This window comes from Phyllostomus discolor, chromosome 8 (genome assembly GCF_004126475.2).
Source record: "Phyllostomus discolor isolate MPI-MPIP mPhyDis1 chromosome 8, mPhyDis1.pri.v3, whole genome shotgun sequence".
In the NCBI taxonomy this organism is placed as follows: Eukaryota; Metazoa; Chordata; class Mammalia; order Chiroptera; family Phyllostomidae; genus Phyllostomus; species Phyllostomus discolor.
In genome coordinates, this window is record NC_040910.2 from 63607451 (window position 1) to 63630224 (window position 22774).

General features: G+C 37.7%; 1 protein-coding gene and 1 long non-coding RNA gene across 5 annotated transcripts in view; both read left to right on the top strand.

Moving 5' to 3' along the window:
- The window catches only part of AKAP10 (A-kinase anchoring protein 10), a 78615-nt gene that overhangs the window by 41330 nt on the left and 14511 nt on the right, over positions 1-22774 (top strand). For all 4 annotated transcript variants that reach the window (XM_036032949.1, XM_036032950.1, XM_028534475.2 and 1 more), the window contains 6 exons: positions 164-287; positions 1702-1838; positions 3970-4114; positions 6044-6214; positions 11492-11601; positions 17106-17188. In XM_036032949.1, the coding sequence (XP_035888842.1) occupies positions 164-287; positions 1702-1838; positions 3970-4114; positions 6044-6214; positions 11492-11601; positions 17106-17188 (770 nt within the window). The remainder of the gene's footprint in view (positions 1-163; positions 288-1701; positions 1839-3969; positions 4115-6043; positions 6215-11491; positions 11602-17105; positions 17189-22774) is intronic.
- Positions 18227-20975, top strand: LOC118502081. Its single transcript, XR_004904753.1, has 2 exons — positions 18227-19527; positions 19732-20975. It is a non-coding gene; the product is annotated as an uncharacterized LOC118502081 (long non-coding RNA).

Here is a 22774-nt window from a genome sequence, read left to right on the forward strand (position 1 = left end):
TACTTATAGGGAGAGGAATCAGGAGCTGCCCCATGGGAAGGGAGGTGGTGTTGACGTAGGCTTTTAAGATACAATAGGCATAGTATGGAAAGAGTGTATTTTTCCCAGTTAAGCTCTTTCCCTTGGTCCTTCCCTCAAATTGTCCCTTTTTGTCCATGTGCAGGCACTTTAGTGATTTTCTGCGAAGTCATCATTTCTGTAAATACCAGATTGAAGTGTTGACCAGTGGGACTGTTTACCTGGCTGATATTCTCTTCTGTGAGTCAGCCCTCTTTTATTTCTCTGAGGTAAAATCTGCATTTCCTTTCATATTCTGTTAGAGCATTTCAGCCTCTAAAATATAAATGCTGGTGCCCTGTCTGTAGAAAATACCATAGAAGAGACAAACCATTTTCCAATAGGTCAACTGGATTTAAATAATTTTATTATTTAAAATATACAACTATTTAAGTTGTATGTAATGGCAAGAGAACTTTAATGACATATTAGTCAGATTAAAGAGAGAACATGAGAATTTAGTATAAAATAGCTGATTTTGAAAAACCTAATTAAGAAGAGGCATATTTTTAATTATTTGGGGCTGTTTTAAAGCCACAGAATTTGATACTTGATTCTAGTATGCAGATATTTGCAGACCAGACTTCAGAAGAGAAAAAGGAAAGTAGTAAATTTTTTCCTACTGTCATCACCTTTGCTTTAGTCACTTAGTGGGATTGCACAGTAAAGTGTCTGCAAAACACAGTGAGTATACTAATCTCTTTGGGGAAAACATTTTATATACCATATTTTGGGGTAGAACATGCTCCGATGTATAATGTGCACCCATACTTTTGGCTCAAACTTTCAGGGAAAAAATCTTTTGTTTTAATTTTTTAATTCATATTTTTATTTCTTTATATTTAAATACATGTTTTTTGTATTAGAAAGGAATTCTAGCATTTATTATTGAGCATATTATGTAATAATAATTACAAAACACAAGAACAGATACACAAGGTATTTCAGGTACTACTCATGTATAATGTGCATCCTCCTTTTTCCCTCAGAAATTTGAGTAAGAAGGTGCACATTATACACGGCAAAATGTGGTGGTATAGCAGTATTTGTAGGCTTCAGCAAATGAAATTCTTTTGTTGCAAGTAGCAACTATGAAGCAGACGTAAGAGGATTCCCAGTCCCACGAAGCAGTAACTTCAATACATGCTTGCATTCTGTATCTTCACAAGAATATAGTTTAGTTTAGTTGCTTTATTTTTTCACTCCCTCTTTTTGCCACAAGTTTATGTCAGCGTTTATGCAGGTTACTATGGCTGCATAGAATGATGGAAATGATCAGGTATAAAAGGATTGGTCTGGTTACTTTATTCTTTGCATGTTTGCCAGCAAGGAACCTCTAATCCGTCTTTACTGTAGTTTTTACTCCAGTTCACTAAAGTTTGCATCCAGCTGTGTGGTGATTGTATTTTTGTAAGTTTTTTGGTGTTTTTCCCCCCAAAGTAGTGTTTTTAAAGTTTTCGATTTCAAGTGACTGTAAATTGTGATTGGCATTAACTGAACACGTAGACCTATTAGGTTTTTTGTTTGTTTGTTTGTTTGTTTTTCTCACATCCTGTATTTTAATAGTTAGGGCTTATAAATTAGGGATGGTGAGATACATCTGAATGTAGTCTTATTTTCCTCTTTTGTATTTTTCCTTTCTAGTACATGGAAAAAGAAGATGCAGTGAATATCTTACAGTTTTGGTTGGCAGCAGATAACTTCCAGTCTCAGCTTGCTGCCAAAAAGGGCCAGTATGATGGACAGGAGGCACAGAACGATGCCATGATTTTATATGACAAGTGAGTTTTATTGCAGATGTATTCAGCATTTAGCAGATATTTACCTAGTATTTGATATGTACTTCAGAAATACAGATGAATGAATTCACTCACAGGGAGCAGCATAGAGCTGCTTTGCACGTGGTGTGTGTGCTTAGAGCAAAACTTTCTGCTGGAAAAAAAGGGGAGTCTTGTATGTGGCAGGTAGAACAATGGTGTGGAGTTTGGGGAGGGTTTCACAGAAGAAAGATTTAAGCTGGGTCCTGAAGAATGAATTGAATTCTGCTAGCCTGAGAAGGCAGAAAAGAACATTCTAGGCAGCGTACTGACAACCAAAGTCATAGAAGCTTGAGGGAATGTGGTACTTTCAAGAAACTTAAGTTTGGGTAATTGAAACTTGGGTATGTAGTATTAGAGGAAGATGTAACTAATTGGAACAGGTTATAAAGGGTCGTGAATGAATATATATGGCGTGTTGTGTTTTCTGGTGCAGATCTGCTAAGCCAGCTTAAGTATTCGGTGAACGATTAGTTTTCACTGGAAAGGAGAGTGCAGTGCAATCTTATAGTGAACAGAACTGAAAATATCAGGCAAGTGGTAAAGCTGAGGCCAACTTCACTTAACTTCTCTTATTTTGTGAAGAAAAGTAATGTTATTTGTATCCACAAACAAGTGCTAAGGGGACAGCTTCAGGGAAGAGAAGAACCCTTGGATGTTAGGGTTGGAAGAAAGCAGAGAGCCTCCAGATCAGTGATTACTGAGCGTGGCTCTACAGGCGGAGCGACTCTATTCAGAGTAGGTTCCAGGCCTCTCTCAGAGATGGTGATTCAGCAGGCTTGAGGTGTAGCTGGGAATCTTTATTTTTAGAAGATACCCCAGATGATTGTGATGAACAGCCAGATTGAGGATCTAGTCTGATTTCCCTATTTTGCAGATGAGAAAACTAAGGCTCAGAGAGGTAGTGACTTTCTCAAAGTTACAGAGCCAGTTAGTGGCAGCACTTGGACTGGAATGCAATTCTTCATGTTTCTCTAGTGTTTATTGTAGTATATTTGTGGAAAATATTATGTAAGAAACATTGTTATATGGTCATTGAAATAGCAGGTATTTAGACATTTAGAGATTTAGTCTGGGGTGCCCAGAAATTCAAATCATGAAGGAATATTTATGAACTTATTTGTTACAAGATGGAAGATTCACTTTTTGCTAAGAAAACACTGATAAGAAAAAAGCAAGAGCTTTCTTTCTGCCTTAACAGAAGATTGGCACTAGCAAGGTCCTGGCTGGAACTCAGTCACCACACAGGGCACAGGCACTGTTTCCCCAGTGCTCCCATGTCCACGCGGGGAGCCATTTCTCAGTGAAGTTTACTATTAGGGTCCCTCACCCACCTGTCGGCATCATCACGATCATGCCTTGTCCACCTTCCTGTATGTGTATCACAGAGAAGAGCCAGAAGCCACTAGAATGCTTGGTAGAGACCACAAACATGTTTTTATCCTTGAATACTTTTTTCTTTTTAGTATCCACTTTACAATCAGCTTACCAAAACACTAATTGCATTGTACCCTATTAAGTTAAAAATCTTTAAGTTATCATCGATTACTCCTTTTCCTTTAATACCAGTCATCAGCAAGCCCTATTATTCTATCCAAATACGTCAAATCCATCCACTTCACCCTCAGTACAATTTTGTTTTGAATTTGTACATGTATGTTTTGTGTGCCTCATAGTTGTGACAGTGTGTTCTCATCGAATCCTGTGCAGGAATTTTTTTCTGTTCTGTTTCCAGGGGAAATGACTGTGTCTTACTCTCGTTCAAATCTATTGCTTTCTACCAAGTGCTAAACAGAGAATAGATTCCCATTAAATATGTGTGATTGATCAATTTATTTGCGTGGTTGTAGCTTGACCCTAGAAAATCTTAAATGAGAGCTAAGTGTGCGGGAAGGCAGACGGGGCAGCAAGCAGGCTTGGCTGTCTTTGGCATAATGGGAGTAGAGGTTGCAGCCAGGCTGTCAGCATGCAGTTCTGTAGTCCAGGTCTTCAGGCCGAATCAGATACCCCCAGAGAAGGGTTTCCAGCATAGATGCCAGATGTCATGTGGATTTGCTGCGGAGTTTGTTTTACTTTGGCTGTCTTTCTACCATAGGTACTTCTCCCTGCAGGCCACACATCCTCTTGGATTCGATGACGCTGTGAGATTAGAAATTGAATCTAATATCTGCAGGGAAGGTGGGCCGCTCCCTAACTGTTTTACAACTCCATTACGTCAGGCATGGACAACCATGGAGAAGGTAACCAAGAACTTTGAAAGTGTTAAACTGTAAGATTTACTGTTAGAACCAAGAAAATACAAAATGAGAAAAAACAAAGCAAAAGAACAGTGGAAATTTTAAGTAGCACAGTATAATGATTAAGAGCAGTCTTTGAGTCTGACTCTTAACCTTTGTGAGCTTCAGGCAGTTACTGAAATTCTTTAATGCCATTTTCCTCAACTGTAAAATGGGGTGTTGTGGATACTTATCTTGAAGTTATTTTGAGGATAAAAATGAGGTAAAATGTATATGCATAAAATACTTAATAACTAGATAGCTATATTGGGGAAGGTGAGCTTAGGAATGATCCAGAAATTTCACCCATATTTTTCAACAGGGTTGGAGCACTAGTTTTGTGTAGTATCATGACCACTTATTAGGGTATCACTACTAGCTTATTAATAATAAAGTATTAGAGTTTGTGGATGGTTTATTCTTTTAATGAACTAGAATGGCTTTTGCAAGGAATTGCACAGAGCCCAGGATAAGCCCATGAGGTGACATCGCTGACATATGTCTTGTGTATCTAGGTGGAAAGAGTTAAGTAAGCACTGTTAGATAATACCCACATAAACACTGAACTCCAGTAATATGGAAGAGTTAAATATAAAAATCAGTCATTAAAAAGCTGGTGGTAAACTGAATAGAGTATTAGCTATTGCCCAGGGATGATAATTTTTTCATGTTTAAAATTAAAATCTTTCTGATCTTAAAGGACAAGTTCCAGGTCTGTGTCATATAAAGAATGTAAACTTCCTGGGTAATAAAGAAAATGAAAACACAGAGAAAATGAATTCTAATTATATATTTTACCAAATGTGTGTATGTAAAGAACTTACACTAATTTTAAGAATCAAATAGATAAATAGGAAAGACAAAGGGAATTCCTTCACCATTTCTGTGAGTATTTCTGTGGTAGCTCTTAGTGTCAGTGATACACAAAAGAAATGTGACTTCTGCCCTCTTGGAGCTCTGTCTGATGAGGCACACATTAAACATGGTTGTAACTATGTACAGTTGCACTGAGTGCTGTGAAGGAAAGATTGGTAAGAGCAAATGTCAGTAATAAACATGAGAACTTATTCAGTATCATTCATAATTTTTTAAAAGATTTTATTTATTTTTAGACAGAGGGGGAGGGAGGGAGAAAGAGAGAGAGAGAGAGAAACATCAATGTGTGGTTGCCTCTCACACAGCCTGCATCAGGGACCTGGCCTGCAACCCAGGCATGTGCACTGACTGGGAATCAAACCTGTGATTCTTTGGTTCATAGGCTGGCGCTCAATCCACTGAGCCACACCAGCCAGGGCATCAGTCATAATTTTTGAATGCGAATAAAAACATTCATGCATTATTAGGCATTAATTTAACAGTAATTTGAAAAACACAACCCCATATTGGAAAGCCTGTGTCAAAACAGATCCCTTGATGTATTGGTAGTGGGACAAAATGACAGCATCCTTCTGAAGGGTAAATTTCCCATATATTTCAAATCTAAAATGTCCATACTGTTTAACTCAGTAATCACACTCCTAGTAACTTATAATAAAGAAATCAGTTCAAAAGTAAGTCAATACATGCACAGAGACTTTAATATTTATAACAAACAAGAAAAATCTTGTTTCAATATATATACACTGCCTAGACTATTTTCTGGTCATTAAGAGTCTAAATATCAAGTCTATATAATAGTTTCAACAAATGGTATTTTTTGGGGGGGTACCTATAAATTGCCTGTGTATAATTTTAGTTACAATGTAAACTGTGTATAAAGGGATAATACTTGAAGTGTAAAAAGGAAAATCATTTGTGCTAGTTAATAGAAATGTAGGTAAAGTTTTGTTTTAAAATAAGATTTTGGTTGTATTTGGTTTCATTTTTTAAAATAATGTTGGTCCTCCCATTTAGGTGTTTTTGCCTGGCTTTTTGTCCAGCAACCTTTATTATAAATACTTGAATGATCTGATCCACTCAGTTCGAGGGGATGCGTTTCTGGGAGGGAATGCCTCGCTGACTGCTGCCGGCTCTGGCCCTCCTGACGACCCTCCCCAAGGCGGTGCTGACAGCTTGGCATCTCAGGTACTTGTTGATTTGCCTGTGCCTTTAGAAAGGTGAACCAGTCCTTTCCTTCAAATCCAGTAACAGATCCCCTTTGTAAGTTTTAAGTTGTTGAAGAAACAACGGAGGAATAAAATTAGCCTCTACTGTATATTCCGATCAAAGTGTTTGGGTCCTGGCTGTGCACCTCAGTTGGTCAGAGCGTCGTCCCGATATATCTGGGCTGCAGGTCAGGATGCATAAGCAGGAGTCAACCAATGAATGCATGAGTAAGGTGAACAAGTAATCAATGTAGCCTCTGAAGAGTGCTTTGTATACTTGGAAAATTTTAGTAACTAAATTTGGGGTACATTTTTATAGAATGATTGAGCGAACTGCTAGATTTCTTAATATTGTAGTTCACTGAAGAGCTTTTGATTTCATTTTGAACTATAATGATTATACATTTACTGTTTTTTTGAGTGCTTTCATATATCAAACTTTATTGATTCTCTCCAAAATCTCATGAAGTGGGTTATCCTCAAGAGAAGAGATCTAAGGAGGTACTAAGTGAACCGATTTTATTAAAATCCTGCAGTAAGTGCTAGGACCAGAACACTCTTCCCTATCTGGTGTTCTTCACCATAAGTTTAATAACATAACATGATTGTTTCATCATCTATTGACAAATAAATAACACTTTGGATTTTGGACACTGGGCCTTGGACATATTTTCTTAATTTATAAGACAGTACTATTTTATTGCCGTCAGTAAGTCTCTTGGTACATTTTCCTCCTCTGGAGGTTACATAAGTAACCTGCTGGATGTGGTTGCCATTTTGTTTCTTTTATATAGGCTAGAATGTTTTGGGCTTTTCTAGGTATTTTAAAGGTCTAGATACTAATTGTAAAAAATATTTTTACATTTTGGTTGAAGTATAATGTACATATCATAACTAAAACAGCTTGAAGACTTTCCATAAACAGAACTAACCCTTAGCCAGGATCTAGACCAAGAAACAGCTTTATCAGTACGTCAGAAACTCTCTTGTACCCCCTTCCAGTCACTAGCCTCCCCCCCCACCAGGATGGCTGCTGTCTGACTTCTGATGGCATAAATCAGTGTTTTATTTGTTTTTGTCATTTTATAACTGAAAGCACACTGTATGCATTTTTTCTTTTTCTTGTACAGATTTATTGAGATACAATTCACCTACCGTACAGTTCACCCATTTACATTGTGTAATTTGATGGTGTTTAGTATATTCACAGAATTGCTTACCCGTCACCACAATCCAAAGGAACCCTGTCCTTTAACTGTTGCCCTCCCAGTCCTCCATTTCTCCAGGCTATGCCAATCTACTTACTTCTGTCTCTGTTGAGGTGCTTACTCTGGATATTTCATATAAATGGAACCTTACCATAAGTGGTCTTTTGTGACTAGCTTATTTTACTTAACATTTTTTCTTAGCATAATGTTTTTAGGGTTCATCTCTGTTTAGCATGTAACAGAAGTTTTATTACTTATTGTGGCTAAATAATATTCCATTGCGCAGACACACCACATTTTGTTTATCCACCAGTTGGTGGACATTTGGATTGTTTCTGTCTTTGGCTATTACAAATTTGTGCTGGTATGTTTTCATTTCTCTTGTGTGTTATACAATAGATAAGAATAGAATTGCTGAGTCAAATGGTAACTCTGTCTTGATTACTGTTGCTTTGTAATAACTTTTGAAATCAGGAAGTGGAAGTTTCTGAACTTAGTTCTTCATTTTCAAGGTTGTTTTGACTATTCAGAGTCCCATGAGTTTCCATTTGAGTTTTATGATCAGCTTGTCAATTTCTATGAAGAGCCAGTCAGGATTCTGATTAAGAGTGTATTTATTCCAAAGATCAATTTGGGGGTATTGCCATCTTAACAGTATTAAATCTTCTGGTCCATAAACATGGCATGTCTTTTCATTTATTCTAGTCTTTTTAAATTTCTTTCAATAATATTTTGTAGTTTTTAAATATAAATTTTGTATTTAAAAAAATTTATTTCTAAATATTTTATTCTTTTTGATGCTATTATAAATAGAATTTTCTTAATTTCACACTCAGGTTTATTATAAGTGTATAAGAATGTCAAATAATTTTTTATTGAGGTAAAATTCACTTAACGTGATAAAGTGCACAAGTGAGCGACATTTTGTATATTCCCAATTTTGTGCAGTCAGCACTGCCGTCTGCTTCCAGACTTTTTCATTGCCCTAAATGGAAACCTTGTGCCAATTAGGCAGTCACTCCCCATGGCCACCTGTTTTCTTCTAAGAGTGTTAGTCTTTTGATCCATTTTGAGTTAGTTTTGTATGTTACGTGAGGTAGGGTCCAACTTGATTCTTTTACATGTGGATATCTAGTTGTCCCAACACCATTAACTAAAAAAAAACCTCTTCTTTCACCATTGACTGTCTTGGCATCCTTGTCAAAAATCATTCTACTATAGATATATGGGTGTATTTCTGGACTGTCAGTTCTGTTCTGTCAATCTGTGCTTCTATCCTTATGTCACTACTACATTGTTTTGAGAAGTATTTGTCCTCCAACTTTGCTTTTATCATTTGCAACATTGTTTTGGCTGTTCTGGGTCCCTTATGATTCCTATGACTTTTAGGATCAGCTTTTCCATTTTGATCAGGATTACCTTGACTCTGTAGATTGCTTTGGGGATGTTGTCATCTTAACAATATTAAGCCGTCTAGTCCATGAACATGAGATGACGTTCTGTTTATTTAGGCTCTTTAATTTCTTGCAGCAACATTTTGTAATTTTCAGTATATAAGTTGTATACCTTTTTAAAAATGCAAATTACACTTTACGTTCAATATTATTTTATATTATTTTCAAGTGTACAGCATAATGGTTAGACAATCATATGCATTACAGTGTTCTTCCCCAATATTTCAACTAACCCACCTGGTCCCATACATAGTACAATATTATTAACTATATTCCCTGTACTGTAGTTTACATCCCTGGGACTATTTTATGAATACCAATTTGTACTCCTTAATCCCCTACACCTTTTTTACCCAACAGAATTGTTTTCTTAATTTTTTTTTAATTGATAAACTGTTTATTTCTAGGATATATCACAATCTGCCCACCTTTTCAATTTAAATATTCTGTAAAGTTTTTTTTGATATCAAGTCCCTGCATAACATTAAGTTGTGATTATATTTATTTATCAGATGCTTACTGCTGAAAGGGTTCTTAATGAAAATTTTCTTCTAGGAGTTAATAAGGACTAGGCAGTTGAAGTTATGCAGTTCAATTCAGCTTTTGTGCTTATGTTGTTTTCCCTGAACTTGTAAATATTTTTCTTAAAACTTTCCCTCAAGCTGTCACTTGTTTTATCTTGAATTACATCAGATTCTTCCTTTCCAAAAGTGTTTTTGATTTGTGTGTCTGTTGGGGTTTTTGTTTGTTTGCTTTTGCAGCCTGGGAAAGTAAACCTTATACATCCTTCTATTCTAAAAACATACTTTATAAAACTGCCCTGACTGGTGTAGCTCAGTCGGTTGGGCGTCATCCCACAAAGTGAAAGTTCACTAATTTGATTCCTAGTCAGGGCACATGCTTGGTTTGTGGGTTCTGTCCATAGGCAACTAATTGATGTTTCTCTTTCAAATAAATGTTTCTCTCCCTTCCTTTTTCCCTCTGTTCCCTTCTCTCTAAAAATAAATATGGTAAATAAAATCTTTTTAAAACATTGTGAAACATTGATTTTATATATAATTAATCTCATTTTTTGATTCATCATTGATAATGCATAAAAATGTAACCACTTTTTGTGTGTGATCTGCCTTCAACATTACTAAATCCATGTTAGCTTTAATAGTTTTCTTGTGGATTATTTAGATTTTCTGTGTATAAGATCACGTTATTTGTGAATAGAAAGTTTTCTTTTCTTCCTGTCCGCTTTGGATGCCTATTATTTCTTTTTCTTGCCTAATTGTTCTGTCTAGTACTTCCAATACATTGTTGAATAGAAGTGCTAAAAGTGGGCATCTTTGTCTTGTTCCTCATCTCAGGGGGAAATATTTCAGTTTTTCATCATTTAGGAATATATTAAGTGTGGGTATTTCATAAACACTCTTTATGAAGTGGAGGAACTTCCCTAGTATTCCTAATTTATCGAATGTTTTTTATCAAGAAAATGTGTTGGGTTTTGTCAAATACTCTTTCCTTATCACTTGAAATGATTATTTACGCAAGCTTTTGGTTTTTGCCCTTGATATAGTATATGCACTACATTAATTGATTACCAGATATTAAGCCAGCCTTGCATTCCTGGGATAAATCCCATTTGGTTGTGGTATATAATTATTTTTGTAAGTGTCTAGATTTGGCTTGCCAGTACTTTATTGAGGATTTTGCATCTATAATGAAGACAGGTTGGTCTGTGGTTTTGTTGTGCTGTCTAGTTTTGGAATCCAAATAGCAGTGGCCTCACAGAAGTGCTGCCACTTCTTTACTCTGGCACCTCTTTCTTTTTAACCATATGCCTTTCTTGCTGCATTAAGAGAACCCTCCCTCACCTTCACCCTCAAAGAATGTTCTATAAGTATCTGCACAATTATTCATTTTATTAATTTAACCTGTACTTTAGTAATGAGTATTAAGTGTGTTCCTGTCTTTCATTATTTTAAACAATGCTGCAGTGAATAATCTTGTATGTAAGTCATTTTGCAGAACTGTAAGTCTGTAATTAAATTTCTAGAAGTGGAATTTCTGGGTCAACCCATGGCTACCCATGGCTCTGTATTTCATAAAAGCATCGATGTTGACTTACTTTTTATGTGCAGGTGAGGAGTGGGGAAGTAGAATGGTGGAGGGGACCTTAATACACTCATGTTGCTGGTCATCTTAGAAAGTTCCCTTCGGCTTGTTTTGTCATCTGGCATTCATGCTTATCTTGTGAAAGTTGGGCTTTACATTCATTAGGCATATGTATCTGTACGGATGGCAGTTTTACACACTAGGAACCCTAATGCTGTGAAGACACCTCATTTGTGGGAACTTCGGTCGTTAAGAAAAACAGATTTGGCATGTAATTCATCTTGTACATTTTAATAGTTGCTTTTTTCCTGTAGTTATATATTGATACATTTCAGAATCATTGTTGTTAAGCATCACAGTAATAATGGGGTTGAATGAAAAATTAAATGTATTTGAAACACTGCAGATTTTGTAAAAATCTGTCATATGCCAAAATCAGGAGTCATTTGTTAGCTAAATAATATACCACTAATTTTACTATTTCTTTTGTAGACCAATGTGAAAAAAGCTAGTGTTAAAATTCTGAAAAATTTTGATGAAGCAATAATTGTGGATGCTGCAAGTCTGGATCCAGAATCTTTGTATCAACGGACATATGCAGGGTAAGTTTGGCACATATCTAGAATTTTTTCAAGTATAGGGAATTTTGTATCTTTTTATATTTTAACTTAATCTATTTTAATCTACTATTACATGCCCAGCACTTTCACAAATAGTGTACAGTAGGACATGTTTAAGAGTGAATGCTCAGGAATGACAGCTGGGTTTTAGTCTTGGCTCAGCCACTTACTGGCAAGTACTTCACCTCTTTATGTCTCAGTTTTTCCATCTGTAAGATAAGCATAATGTTACTTCGTTGGGTTGTAGAGGGGATTAAAGGAGATAACACATAAAAGCATTTAAAGCATGCCTACTATCTAGTAAGCATTCCACAAGTGTTATTACCATCATTATTCCATCACCACGAATGGGATGGATGCAATGTCTTGTTGATCTGGTACATTTGGGGCTATTTTGTCCATATTTCATTTGATCCACATGTTAACTATTTCAAAGTCCCTGTCTTAAAAGCAAAAATAAATTAAAGTACAAAGATGCTAATATCATTTATTATGGTACAAAGATGCCAATATCATTTTACTGTATAACTAACTTGTAAAAAGGAATAAAATTATTCTTTTGTATTTGAGAATTAACTTGGTTGTTTATATTGTCCTGTAACAAAGACAGTGATTTATAGGATATGCCACTTACTAAACTTCATGAAAGATCAAATCATAAAATCACTTCCTCTTGCCTAAATAAACCTCTGTAATGGCTTGATTACTCAACCCCAGCCCCAGTCCGAGCAGTACCATAAAAAAGGGATTTCAACATGTTTAATTGCTTTTATCAGAAAGTAACAGTGATAGTTGGAAGACCAAGGAGTCTAAAAGGTGTTTTCAAGTAAGTGAAAGGTTATTTGACCACATTGTCTTTGGAAAGCACACTTGAGCTGTGTCGGCATTGCTTTCTTCTTTTAGGAAATGGCGGACTATAAGCCTAAATGAATTAATTTCCAAAGATGATATTTATTCTTAAAGAATGGCAGGTTCATTTATTTAAAACCTTATGTATTAATTGCAACATGTTCTGTAGAGTTTTTTTGTGTATAAAATATATAATTTAAAAAAAATTTATAAAATTGGTCATAAATAGAGGTGACTTTCCCCATTTTTTAAAAGATTTTACTTATTTATTTTTAGACAGAGGGGAAAGTAAGGAGGAAGAGGGAGAAATGTGTGGTTGTCTCTCATGCACCCACTACTGTGTACCTGGCCTGTAACCTGGGCATGTACCCTTACTGGGAATAGAATTGGCAGCTCTTTGGTTCTCAGGCTGCTGCTCAATCCACTGAGCCACAAGAGCCAAAGGGATTTTTTCTACATCTTTAAAGGTAGTTTCCAGTGTTTACTTTTATGATTTTAATATCTTCCTAAAATTTTTCTCAAGGGAAACAAATTTTTATCTGTTGGTGTAGTGGACCCATATATGAAATGACTTACCAGGAAGGCTATCTATAAAATCAGATCCACTTTGCCTGAAAGGAAATAATATATAGGCATCACAAAGTTTGTTTTTCTTTTTCTAACTGACTTTTAATTACAACTATATTAATATCTTCCTATAAAAATTTAAATGTGTAGAAGAACTTCTGACCAAGATGGAGGCATAGGTAGACACACTGTGCCTACTCGCACAACAAAGATAGGGACAACAATAATTTAGAAACAGAATAACAACCAGGACTGACAGAAAACTGAACTGTATGGAAGTCAGACAACCAAGGAGTTAAAATAGACTCATTCATCCAGACCTGTAGGAGGGGCGGAGTCCAGCAGCCGGGCATGGGTCTCAGTGCTGAGAGCAGAGAGCATTGAGACCAGGTTCATGAGGCATCCAGGGCGCGCAAGACCGCAGTGGGTACACCCTGAGCGTGCAAGTGGCAGCTGGCAGACCCCAGCCAAGGGATGGCAACTGGCTTAGACCTAGCAAGGCGGCGATTGTGAAGCAAGGCACTGTGCCCAACCCAGGATCACAGTGCTGAGAAATAGAGCCTTGGGGCACTGATTGAGGACACCTGTGGGGATTGAGGCGCAGGAAGGGACTCCCAGCCTCACAGGAGAGGTCCTTGGAGGGTCCCACAGTGTGCACAAGCCCACCCACATGGGAATTGGTACCAGAGGGGCCCAGTTTGCTCAGGGGGAAGCAGCGGAAGGGACTGAGGTCCCACAGAGAGTGGAGCATGCGCCCTGTTCCCTCTTGGGCCCCACCCCCACATAAAACTTCACAACCCAGCAACTGGGTTGCCCCGCCCTGGTGAACACCTAAGGCTCTGCCTCTCACTACATAGTAAGCGCAATCAGACCAAAGGGGGTGGGGGGGTGGGGGAGGAGATGGCTCAAACAGAATTGAAAGCCCCGCAACCAGTCTTTTTAAGCAACCGAGAGATAGCCAACCTATCAGATGCACAGTTCAAAGCACTGGTAATCAGGATGCTCACAGAATTGGTTGATTTTGGTCACAAATTAGATGAAAAAATGAAGGCTATGCTAAGTGAAATGAAGAAAAATGCACAGGGAACCAATAGTGATGGAATGAAAGCTGGGTCTCACATCAATGGAGTGGACCAGAAGGAAGAAAGAAACATCCAATCAGAAAAGAATGAAGAAATAAGAAGTCAAAAAAATGAGGAGAGGCTTTGGAACCTCCAGAACATCTTGAAACATTTCAACATCCAAATTATAGGGGTACCAGAAGGAGAAGAGGAAGAGCAACCAGTGGAAAACTTATTTGAACAAATAATAAAGGAGAACGTCCCCATTCTGGCAAGGGAAATAGACTTCCAGGAAGTCCAGGAAGCTCAGACAGTCCCAAAGGAGTTGGACCCAAGAAAGAACACACCAAGGCACATCGTAATTACATTAGCCAAGGTAAAAATGAAGGAGAGAATCCTAGAAGCAGCAAGAGACAAGGAGACAGTAACCTACAAAGGAGTTCCCATTAGACTGTCAGCTGATTTCTCAAAAGAGACCTTACAGGCAAGAAGGGGCTGAAAAGAAGTATTCCAAGTCATGAAAGGCAAGGACCTACATCCAAGATTGCTCTATCCAGAAAACTTTCATTTAGAATGTAAAAGCAGATAAAGTGCTTCTCAGATAAGGTCAAGTTAAAGGACTTCATCATCACCAAGCCCTTATTTATGAAATGTTAAAGGGACTTAACTAAGAAAAAGAAGATAAAAAAACCTGGATAGTAAAACAACAGCAAACTCACAATTATTAACAACCACACCTAAAGCAAAACGAAAAGAAACTAAGCAAACAACTGGAACAGGAACAGAACCACAGAAATGGAGATCACATGGAAGGTTAGCGACGGGAGTGGGAGGAGGAGAGAGGGGGAAAAGTTACGGAGGATAAGTAGCATAGATGGTAGGTAGAAGATAGACAGGGGGAGGGCAAGAATAGTATGGGAAATGTAGAAGCTAAAGAACTTATGACACATGGACATGAACTAAAGGGGGGGAATGTGGGTGGGAGAGGGTGTGCAGGGTGGAGGGGAATGAAGGGGGGAAATGGGACAACTGTAATAGCATAATCAATAAAACATTTTTAAAAAAGAATCAAGTTTACATGAACATTTAAAACACAGTTTCATCTATGTTAAGTTCAAAAATGGACAAACATAATAAACATATTTGGAGATATATAAAAAGAAAAATTAGCCCTGGCTGGTGTAGCTCAGTGGCTTGAGCGCATGCTGCGAACCAAAGTGTCGCAGGTTGGATTCCCAGTCAGGGCACATGTCTGGGTTGTGGGCCATGGTCCCCAGCAACCACACATTGATGTTTCTCTCTCTCTTCTCCCTCCCTTCCCTCTCTAAAATAAATAAATAAGATCTTTAAAATTTTTTTAAAAAAATTATAAAGAAATCTATAAAGTGCCAAGAAATAATTAGTATAAAATTTAGGATAACATTACCTTTAGCTGGGAGAAGAAAATAGCAATAAGGGAAAGGCACATAGTAAGACTTGGAGAAGGATAATGTGTTGTTTTGTGGCCTGAGTAATAAGTACATGGTTGTTTATTATATTCTTTAAAAGTAAATGTAGATGTACACTCCAAACATTAAAAAAAATTTAAATGTGTAGATAACACTAATGTCCCTTTGATCACACACCAGTGCATATTTTCTCTCCTTCCTGATTAGGATAATCATTGTTATAATATAGAGTATATTTTTGTTTATTTTTGTGTAATTGATATCACAATGTATTGTGCTTCTTGTGCTTTCATTCATAGTGAGTTTTGTGCATTTTTCTGTGAGTCTATACAGATTTACCTCATTTCAACTATCTGATAATATTCCACATATAATATTAATTATAGCTATAACTATGGCAAAATATTCCATATGGCAAAATGACCACGTTGTGTCACTACTTGGTCATTTTGATATTGAGTATTTAAGTTTTCAATTTTCGCTGTTAGACAAAGCATATCAAAGCACCTCCTTTTATATCCTTTGTTTCAAGAAGCAGATTTAAAATTTTTTTTTAAAGATTTTATTTATTTTTAGAGAGGGAAGGGAGAGGCGGGGAGAGAGAGAGAGGGAGGGAGGGAGGGAGGGAGGAGAGAGAGAGAGAGAGAGAGAGAGAGAGAGAGAGAGAGAGAGAGAGAGGGAGGAGAGAGAGAGAGAGAGAGAGAAGAGAAAGAGAAACATCAATGTGCGGTTGCTGGGGGTTATGGCTTGCAACCCAGGAATGTACCCTGGCTGGGAATTGAACCTGGGACACTTTGGTTCCCAGCCCGTGCTAGATTTAAAATTTTAATAGATCTTACTAATTTACCTTTAAAAGTATCTGTACATTTTACATTCTTACCAGTCATTAGTAAAGATACCAGTTTTCCCCACATCATTGTTGACATTAATATCAAACTTTTAATTTTTTTTAAACCAATCCTGTATTATTGCTCATGAGATGGAGCTTCATTTGGTGCCTTTGTTGGTTGTTCAGGACTTTCTTTGAATTGATTCTTCATCTCTTTTTCACATTTCTTTGTTGGGTGATTTCTGAATGACTTGTTGGAATTCTGTATGTTTTTGGATATTAATTATTGGTTAGTAATAACCTGTTAAAAATAAGACCTTTCACTGTTTTTTACCTTTTAACTTTGCTTTATATTACTTTAGCTTTTTAGCATAATTATATATTACTCTACTTTCATAATACATTTTGCCCTACCATTTTTTCTCTTCTTTTACGAAATTATCTGGCTATTTTTGTGCTTTTTGTTTTCTGTTTGAATCTTAGAAATGTGAATTACCTGTGAACTTGTCATGTTTCATAAACCTTTTGGGGAATTTGAATGGAATTGCATTAAAGATTATTTTGCTGTTTGTGGGGAGTACTATTTAAAGTAAGCCTCACTTTGAATGATATGAGAGAGCTATAAATTGTATTTCTTGCTTTTTAGATTTAGATGAGATGCTTTAAATTTGTATTTTTCTTCTGAATTTAAAATTGATTGTTAGAAATTATATTCTTTTCATACTTACATAGGAAGATGACATTTGGAAGAGTCAGTGATGTGGGACAATTCATCCGGGAATCTGAGCCTGAACCTGATGTAAAGAAATCAAAAGGTCTGTGCTGTTTTTATACTTCATATTAAACCTTTACTCACATTAGTCATTGATTGTAAGTGAAGGATCATTTCAGATTTAAACTGTTTATTTTATAAATTAATTGCTATATTTCACCTGTATTTGTAGTCACAAGTGAGTATAAAGGCTTCATGTAATCACATCTCTCTCTCTATAGTCTTTTCTCTCTGAATTAAAAGTTATTTAACTTGCTTTACCATGTAGAAGACACATCTGTGTAAAAAAATACTCATCACCTTTTTATTTAATGATGAAAATACCCAGTCCAGGTTGGACTTGAGGTTTATCTTGAGACACTTTATCTTATTAAATTTCCTCTGAATTGCTGAAAGTTGTTATGAAATGTATATGGAAATCATTAATAGGTGAAATTCAAATGTTTTGTTTAATTGACAGAAGAGTACTTGGTCAATTCCAGGAATCAAACATAAAAATCCTTTTTGTGACACAGTGCATGTTTTTGTAACTAATTTCAGCTTATGAACAATTGGTTTACACAGAAATACTTTGGAAATCAATGTGGATTTATTTAGATGATACCTAGAAATTTTTCAGTGTAATGGGACTGACAGTATTGTCTTGAGTAAAATTTACTACCTTTTATAAGAAGGAAATACTCCCTCTTGATGGGTGTTTATAATTTTCCTATTGAACTTAATAGTACTGCATTCCTGTCATGTTCATCTTATTTTTTAATGCAACTGTTGTTGGGCTAATGAATCCTACCACTTTGGTTGATGAACAGTCTCCTTTTGGATTATATATACCTTGACAAAGTATATAAAAAATGAAATTGTTAAAATAATTTAGACCAAGCCCTGACTGGTGTAGCTCAGTGGATTGAGTGTGGGCTGCGAACCAGTGTCGCAGTTTCGATTCCCAGTCAGGGTACGTGCCTGGGTTGTAGGCCATGACCCCCAACAACCGCACATTGATGTTTCTCTCTCTCTTTCTCCCTCCCTTCCCTCTCTAAAAGTAAATAAATAAAATCTTTTAAAAAAATAAAAAATAATTGAGACCAAGAAAAGGGTCTGTTACCTACTCGATCTCACTAGTTTATCCAAGTAATTGATTTTATTTACTGTTTTGTCAGAGAAAGAAATCTGGGCTACACAGCTGGGGAAAATGTAAAGACTGAAAGAAGTCTACACAGTTAATGCAGTAAATAATTTTTGAGTGGCTCTGTGTACTCACATGCTCAGGGCAGGATAGAAAATACAGATCCTGCCATTAAGACACAGTTTTGTGTAGTGTCTTTCATTGGTTAAAAGGAAGAGGTCACTGGTAGCCTTGGAGCAGAAGAAGTACTAGACAGCCTCTTTTGGGGGCTTGGCCAGGAAGCAGTCTACATGGTCAGTGGGGATGAAAGAGGCTCCAGTATTAGTAGAATCTCAGAGCTGTTTTGTTTTTTTATTAAAGTGGATCTTACTCCTTTGACAGCTCATGAAGAATGTTACTGTTCCAGAGTATTGGTCTGGGTGTTTGCAGTTTGTTTTTGTTTTGTGTGAATTGAACTATATTATAAGTAGTTAAAGACATATAAGAACGTTTTCCCAAACCAGTGTCTCTGCTCATTCTATTTAAGTCTCTTCATTTTATTTATTCATTCATTCTAAAATGTGAGTGCCTACTATATACATCTACCATCCTAGGTATTGGGAAGAAAATAAAATTCTTGCTCTCAAGGAGCTTACATTACAGTGGGAAAGACAGTGAATAAACAAATGCCGTGTATGTGCATGCATTTATATACTTAATGTAAACATGCAAGCAGGGTAAGTGACTGGGAGAGTAATGGGGAGTGCTGTTTTAGCAGTGGTTGTCAGGAAAGGTCTTACTGAGGAAGTAGCATTTTGAGTAGCATCCCAAGTAAAACAGGGCAGTAAGTCTTGTCAGAAGGAACAAGAATAGAATCCCTGAGGCTTCAGAGCTCAGCATGATCAAGGAAGAGTGTGACCAGTGTTGCTAAAGAGGAGTGAAGAAAGGTGCTATGGCTGAAGATGAGTAAGGTTGGGACTCAGAAGTGTAGGGGACACATTGCAAGTTGGGCCAGGGAAGTAACAGGATATAATTTATGTTTTGAAGCAGTGGCTGTAACAGATGTTTGGGAAATAGAGTCTAGGGGTTTAGGCTAAGAAGCAGGGAAACAGCATTCTTGCCATGGTCTGTCTACGTAAGGGATGACAGGGGTGGCTGTGGATAAGGTATGGGAGAGTGGTTGTATTGGGGTTATATTTGAAGGTAGAGCCAACGGGGATTATATCTCTCCCACAAGCCCATCTATCAAGTTACCTGCATTATTAATTTGAGACATGCCTGTATAAAAGAATGACTTTTTTTTTAAGATTTTATTTATTTTTAGAGAAAGGGGAAGGGAAGGAGAAAGAGAGAAACATCAGTGTGTGATTGCCTCTCAAGTGCCCCCCACCAGGGACCTGACCTGCAACCCAGTCATGTGCCCTGACTGGAAATCAAACTAGCAATGTAATTCAGCACTCAATCCACTGAGCCATACCAGCCAGGGCTAAAAGAATGACTTTTGACTAAATAAATCTGTATATCCTGTACTTCCTCTAGTTGTCCAGATGTCTCTTTAAGTCATGTACTTTTTTGGCAAGTAAATGACGTAATGTAGGGGCCTACAGATTCACTTCATTTACTCAGAAGTCATTTAAGTGATTCCTGTGTGCTGAACACTGTACTGAATGCCAAGGATACAAATAGGAGGATGTAGTCTCAGTTTGTTTTAATCCAGTTTACTCCCTTTGTTAGGACACTGACTTGGTAAACCTGTAGTTATCCTATAAAATGCAGGGGTTTTGTCTCTTATCAGACCCTGTATTCCCTGATTCAAAAATTATGCCTGGCACATGGCAGGCACTCATTACATATTTGTTGATTGGATTAACCTAGAAGAGTTTCAGTAGAGATTACCTGGGTGGCAAGATTATGCATCATATTTATTTTAAGCAAAAAATAATTTTTTTTAACTGGCATAGACACTAAAGATGATTAACTTGAGGATCCTCACAGAGCCTCATTTCCCCCTTCTCAGACCCAAAATAGTGGATATTTTCTTAGCATTTTCAAGTTCATGCAAGTCTTTGATGGTACATCTGTGGATATCACCTCCTTATCCTATAAATGAAGAAGCTGAGGATGAGGGAAACTATAATTTGTTAGGGATCACATGGCAGATTAATAGCAACTCAAGGGCTTTGGTTTTTAACAGTACTTGGCAGTCCAGCCTCACTTCTCCCTTCCTCTCCTTCCTTGCTGAGGGCTTCTGCAGAGAGTATCCATCAGTTGCCAGTCTACAGTTTCAGTTTGGGTTTTGAAACCCTGATAGAGCACAGAGAAAAAGATTGAGTTTTAAGAAGGGTGTGTCTCAGAGGCTTCTGAGTGTGTGAGAACTTTGGTTGCAGGGCAAGCAAGGTAACTTTAAAAGTTACATTCAAATCATCTAGGAGAAAGTGTAACAAGAGGGAATTGTAAAGGGTGTTGTGAGCATGAGATCCCTGTAGTGACTGTCCTCTAGTGTCTGGATGCAGTGGTAGGAGACAAAGCTGTACGTACATTGTGTAAGTACTTGTGTCTCATATTAAGAAACCTCCATTCCTGTCATAGAGGTATCAGGAATTTCTAAGCAGAATACCGACCAGATGCATTTTTCTAACAGTAGTGTAGGAACAAATTGCAATTGAGGAGAGACTGGTATTAGAGAAATCAGTGGAATAGCAGAATAGCTAGTGCTGTACATAGGGGGGGAAAAGAGGATTTGAGGTAGGTAGTGGTAGAAGGAATTAGAAAGAATGTCAGATTAATAAGGCTTCCAAGGGGGAATTTAGAGACTGCATCCAAGGTAGAACTTGGTGACAGATTTCATATGGAGAGTAACTAAGGAAGGTAAATAGAGAATTTAAAAATGGGTTCTCTGGATGAAAAATCATGTTAATTTTCAAGAGGATTAAATTAATTTCTGAGATAGAGGATAAGCTCCATTTAGAACATGTAAAGTTTAGGATGCCTTTAGGACAATTTGCAAATATGGGTTTGACACCCAAGGACAAGTTTTTGAGTGACTTGGATTTTAAAGAAAGTTAAAGCCACAGGAGGGAGTAAGATATCTCAAAGAAAATGTGTTGAGGGAGAAAAGGCCTTATGTTAAAGGGAGAGAGAATACACAGAGAAGAGTCAAAGATGTGCATACTAAAAGAAAGGGGGAGGACTTCCATTCAAGATGGGAACATGGGTAAACACAGCTCACCTCCTCACATGACCACACCAAAATTACAAGTAAACTACAGATCGACCATTATTCAGAACAACCAGATATAGAGCTGAATGGAAGTTCTACAACTATGGAATTAAAGAAGAAACCACATCAAGACTGGTAGGCATGGCAGAAATGTAAAGCAGGCTGGCCCCACACCCGTGTGTGCCAGATAAAAATCGGAAGGGATTAACAGGAGCAAGAGACTTCATTTCCACATCAGGCCCTCCAGCCCAGGGTTCTAGTGCCAGGAAGAGAAGTTGCCATAACTTCTGGTAAAAACCAGTGGTGAATGAGGCTACAGAAGACAAATTGCTAGAGTACCTGGCAGTTCCTTTTAAAGGGCCCGTGCACAGACCTACTCAGACTCACTTTCTTTGAGCTCCAGCACAGGAGCAGCAAATTAAAAGGCACTGGAGTTATATGGGGAGGAACTGAAGTGTCTGGCATCAGAGTGAGAGCTGAGGGAGCAGCTTTCTCCCAGACAGAAGTGCTGGCAGAGGCCACTGTTCCTTTTCTGAGCCCTACCCTGGTGATTCCCTGAGGCTCCGCCCTGCCCAACTTTGGGGCCCACCCCAGCTATTTCCCATGGCTTTTCCATGAAAATAACTTGTCTTGGCTCATGCTTCCGATTTTCTTGAAATGCTCTCAAACAAGCAGCATTTGGCCTCAGCATGCCCTGTGCCTATTGCTAAGTGGCCCCAGGCTCATCACTACCAACAACTGGCCTTGGTTCATAGCTTGGACTTGCTTGGGCACCTCCAAGCCCAGCACAAGTAGTAGCCATCTGTGGATTGCTTTGTAGCTTATGCCAGGTGGCCCCAGACAAAACACAGGTGGTGGCTGACCTACCAGGATGCACCACAGCCTTTGTATAGGGTGGATAGCTACAGACTGTGTTGGAGTACCATCACTTAACCACTTCCACAAGTGGTATACTCAAGAGGTGGACTCAGTAGGACCAGAGCCCTGCTGAATTAAGTCTTGCTCTGTGGAGTAGGCTTCTACACAGATGATGCTCCACCGTGGTTGGAGGTTGGGGGTTGGTGGTACAGTTAGTCTTTGTAGTTAATCAGCCTGGTTAAATCCCTCCCACTGAAGTGCCAATAGCAATCAAGGCTCAACTACAGGAGGAAGATATACATAGCCCACAGAGTGGGCACACCTCAAGTACCCAGGTTGGGTGATAGGGGAAGCTGTGCCACTGGACTGTATGTGACACTTACTACATTAACCCACTCTTCCAAGCCAGGGAGTTGTAGTAGCTCTACCTAATACATAGAAATAAACTT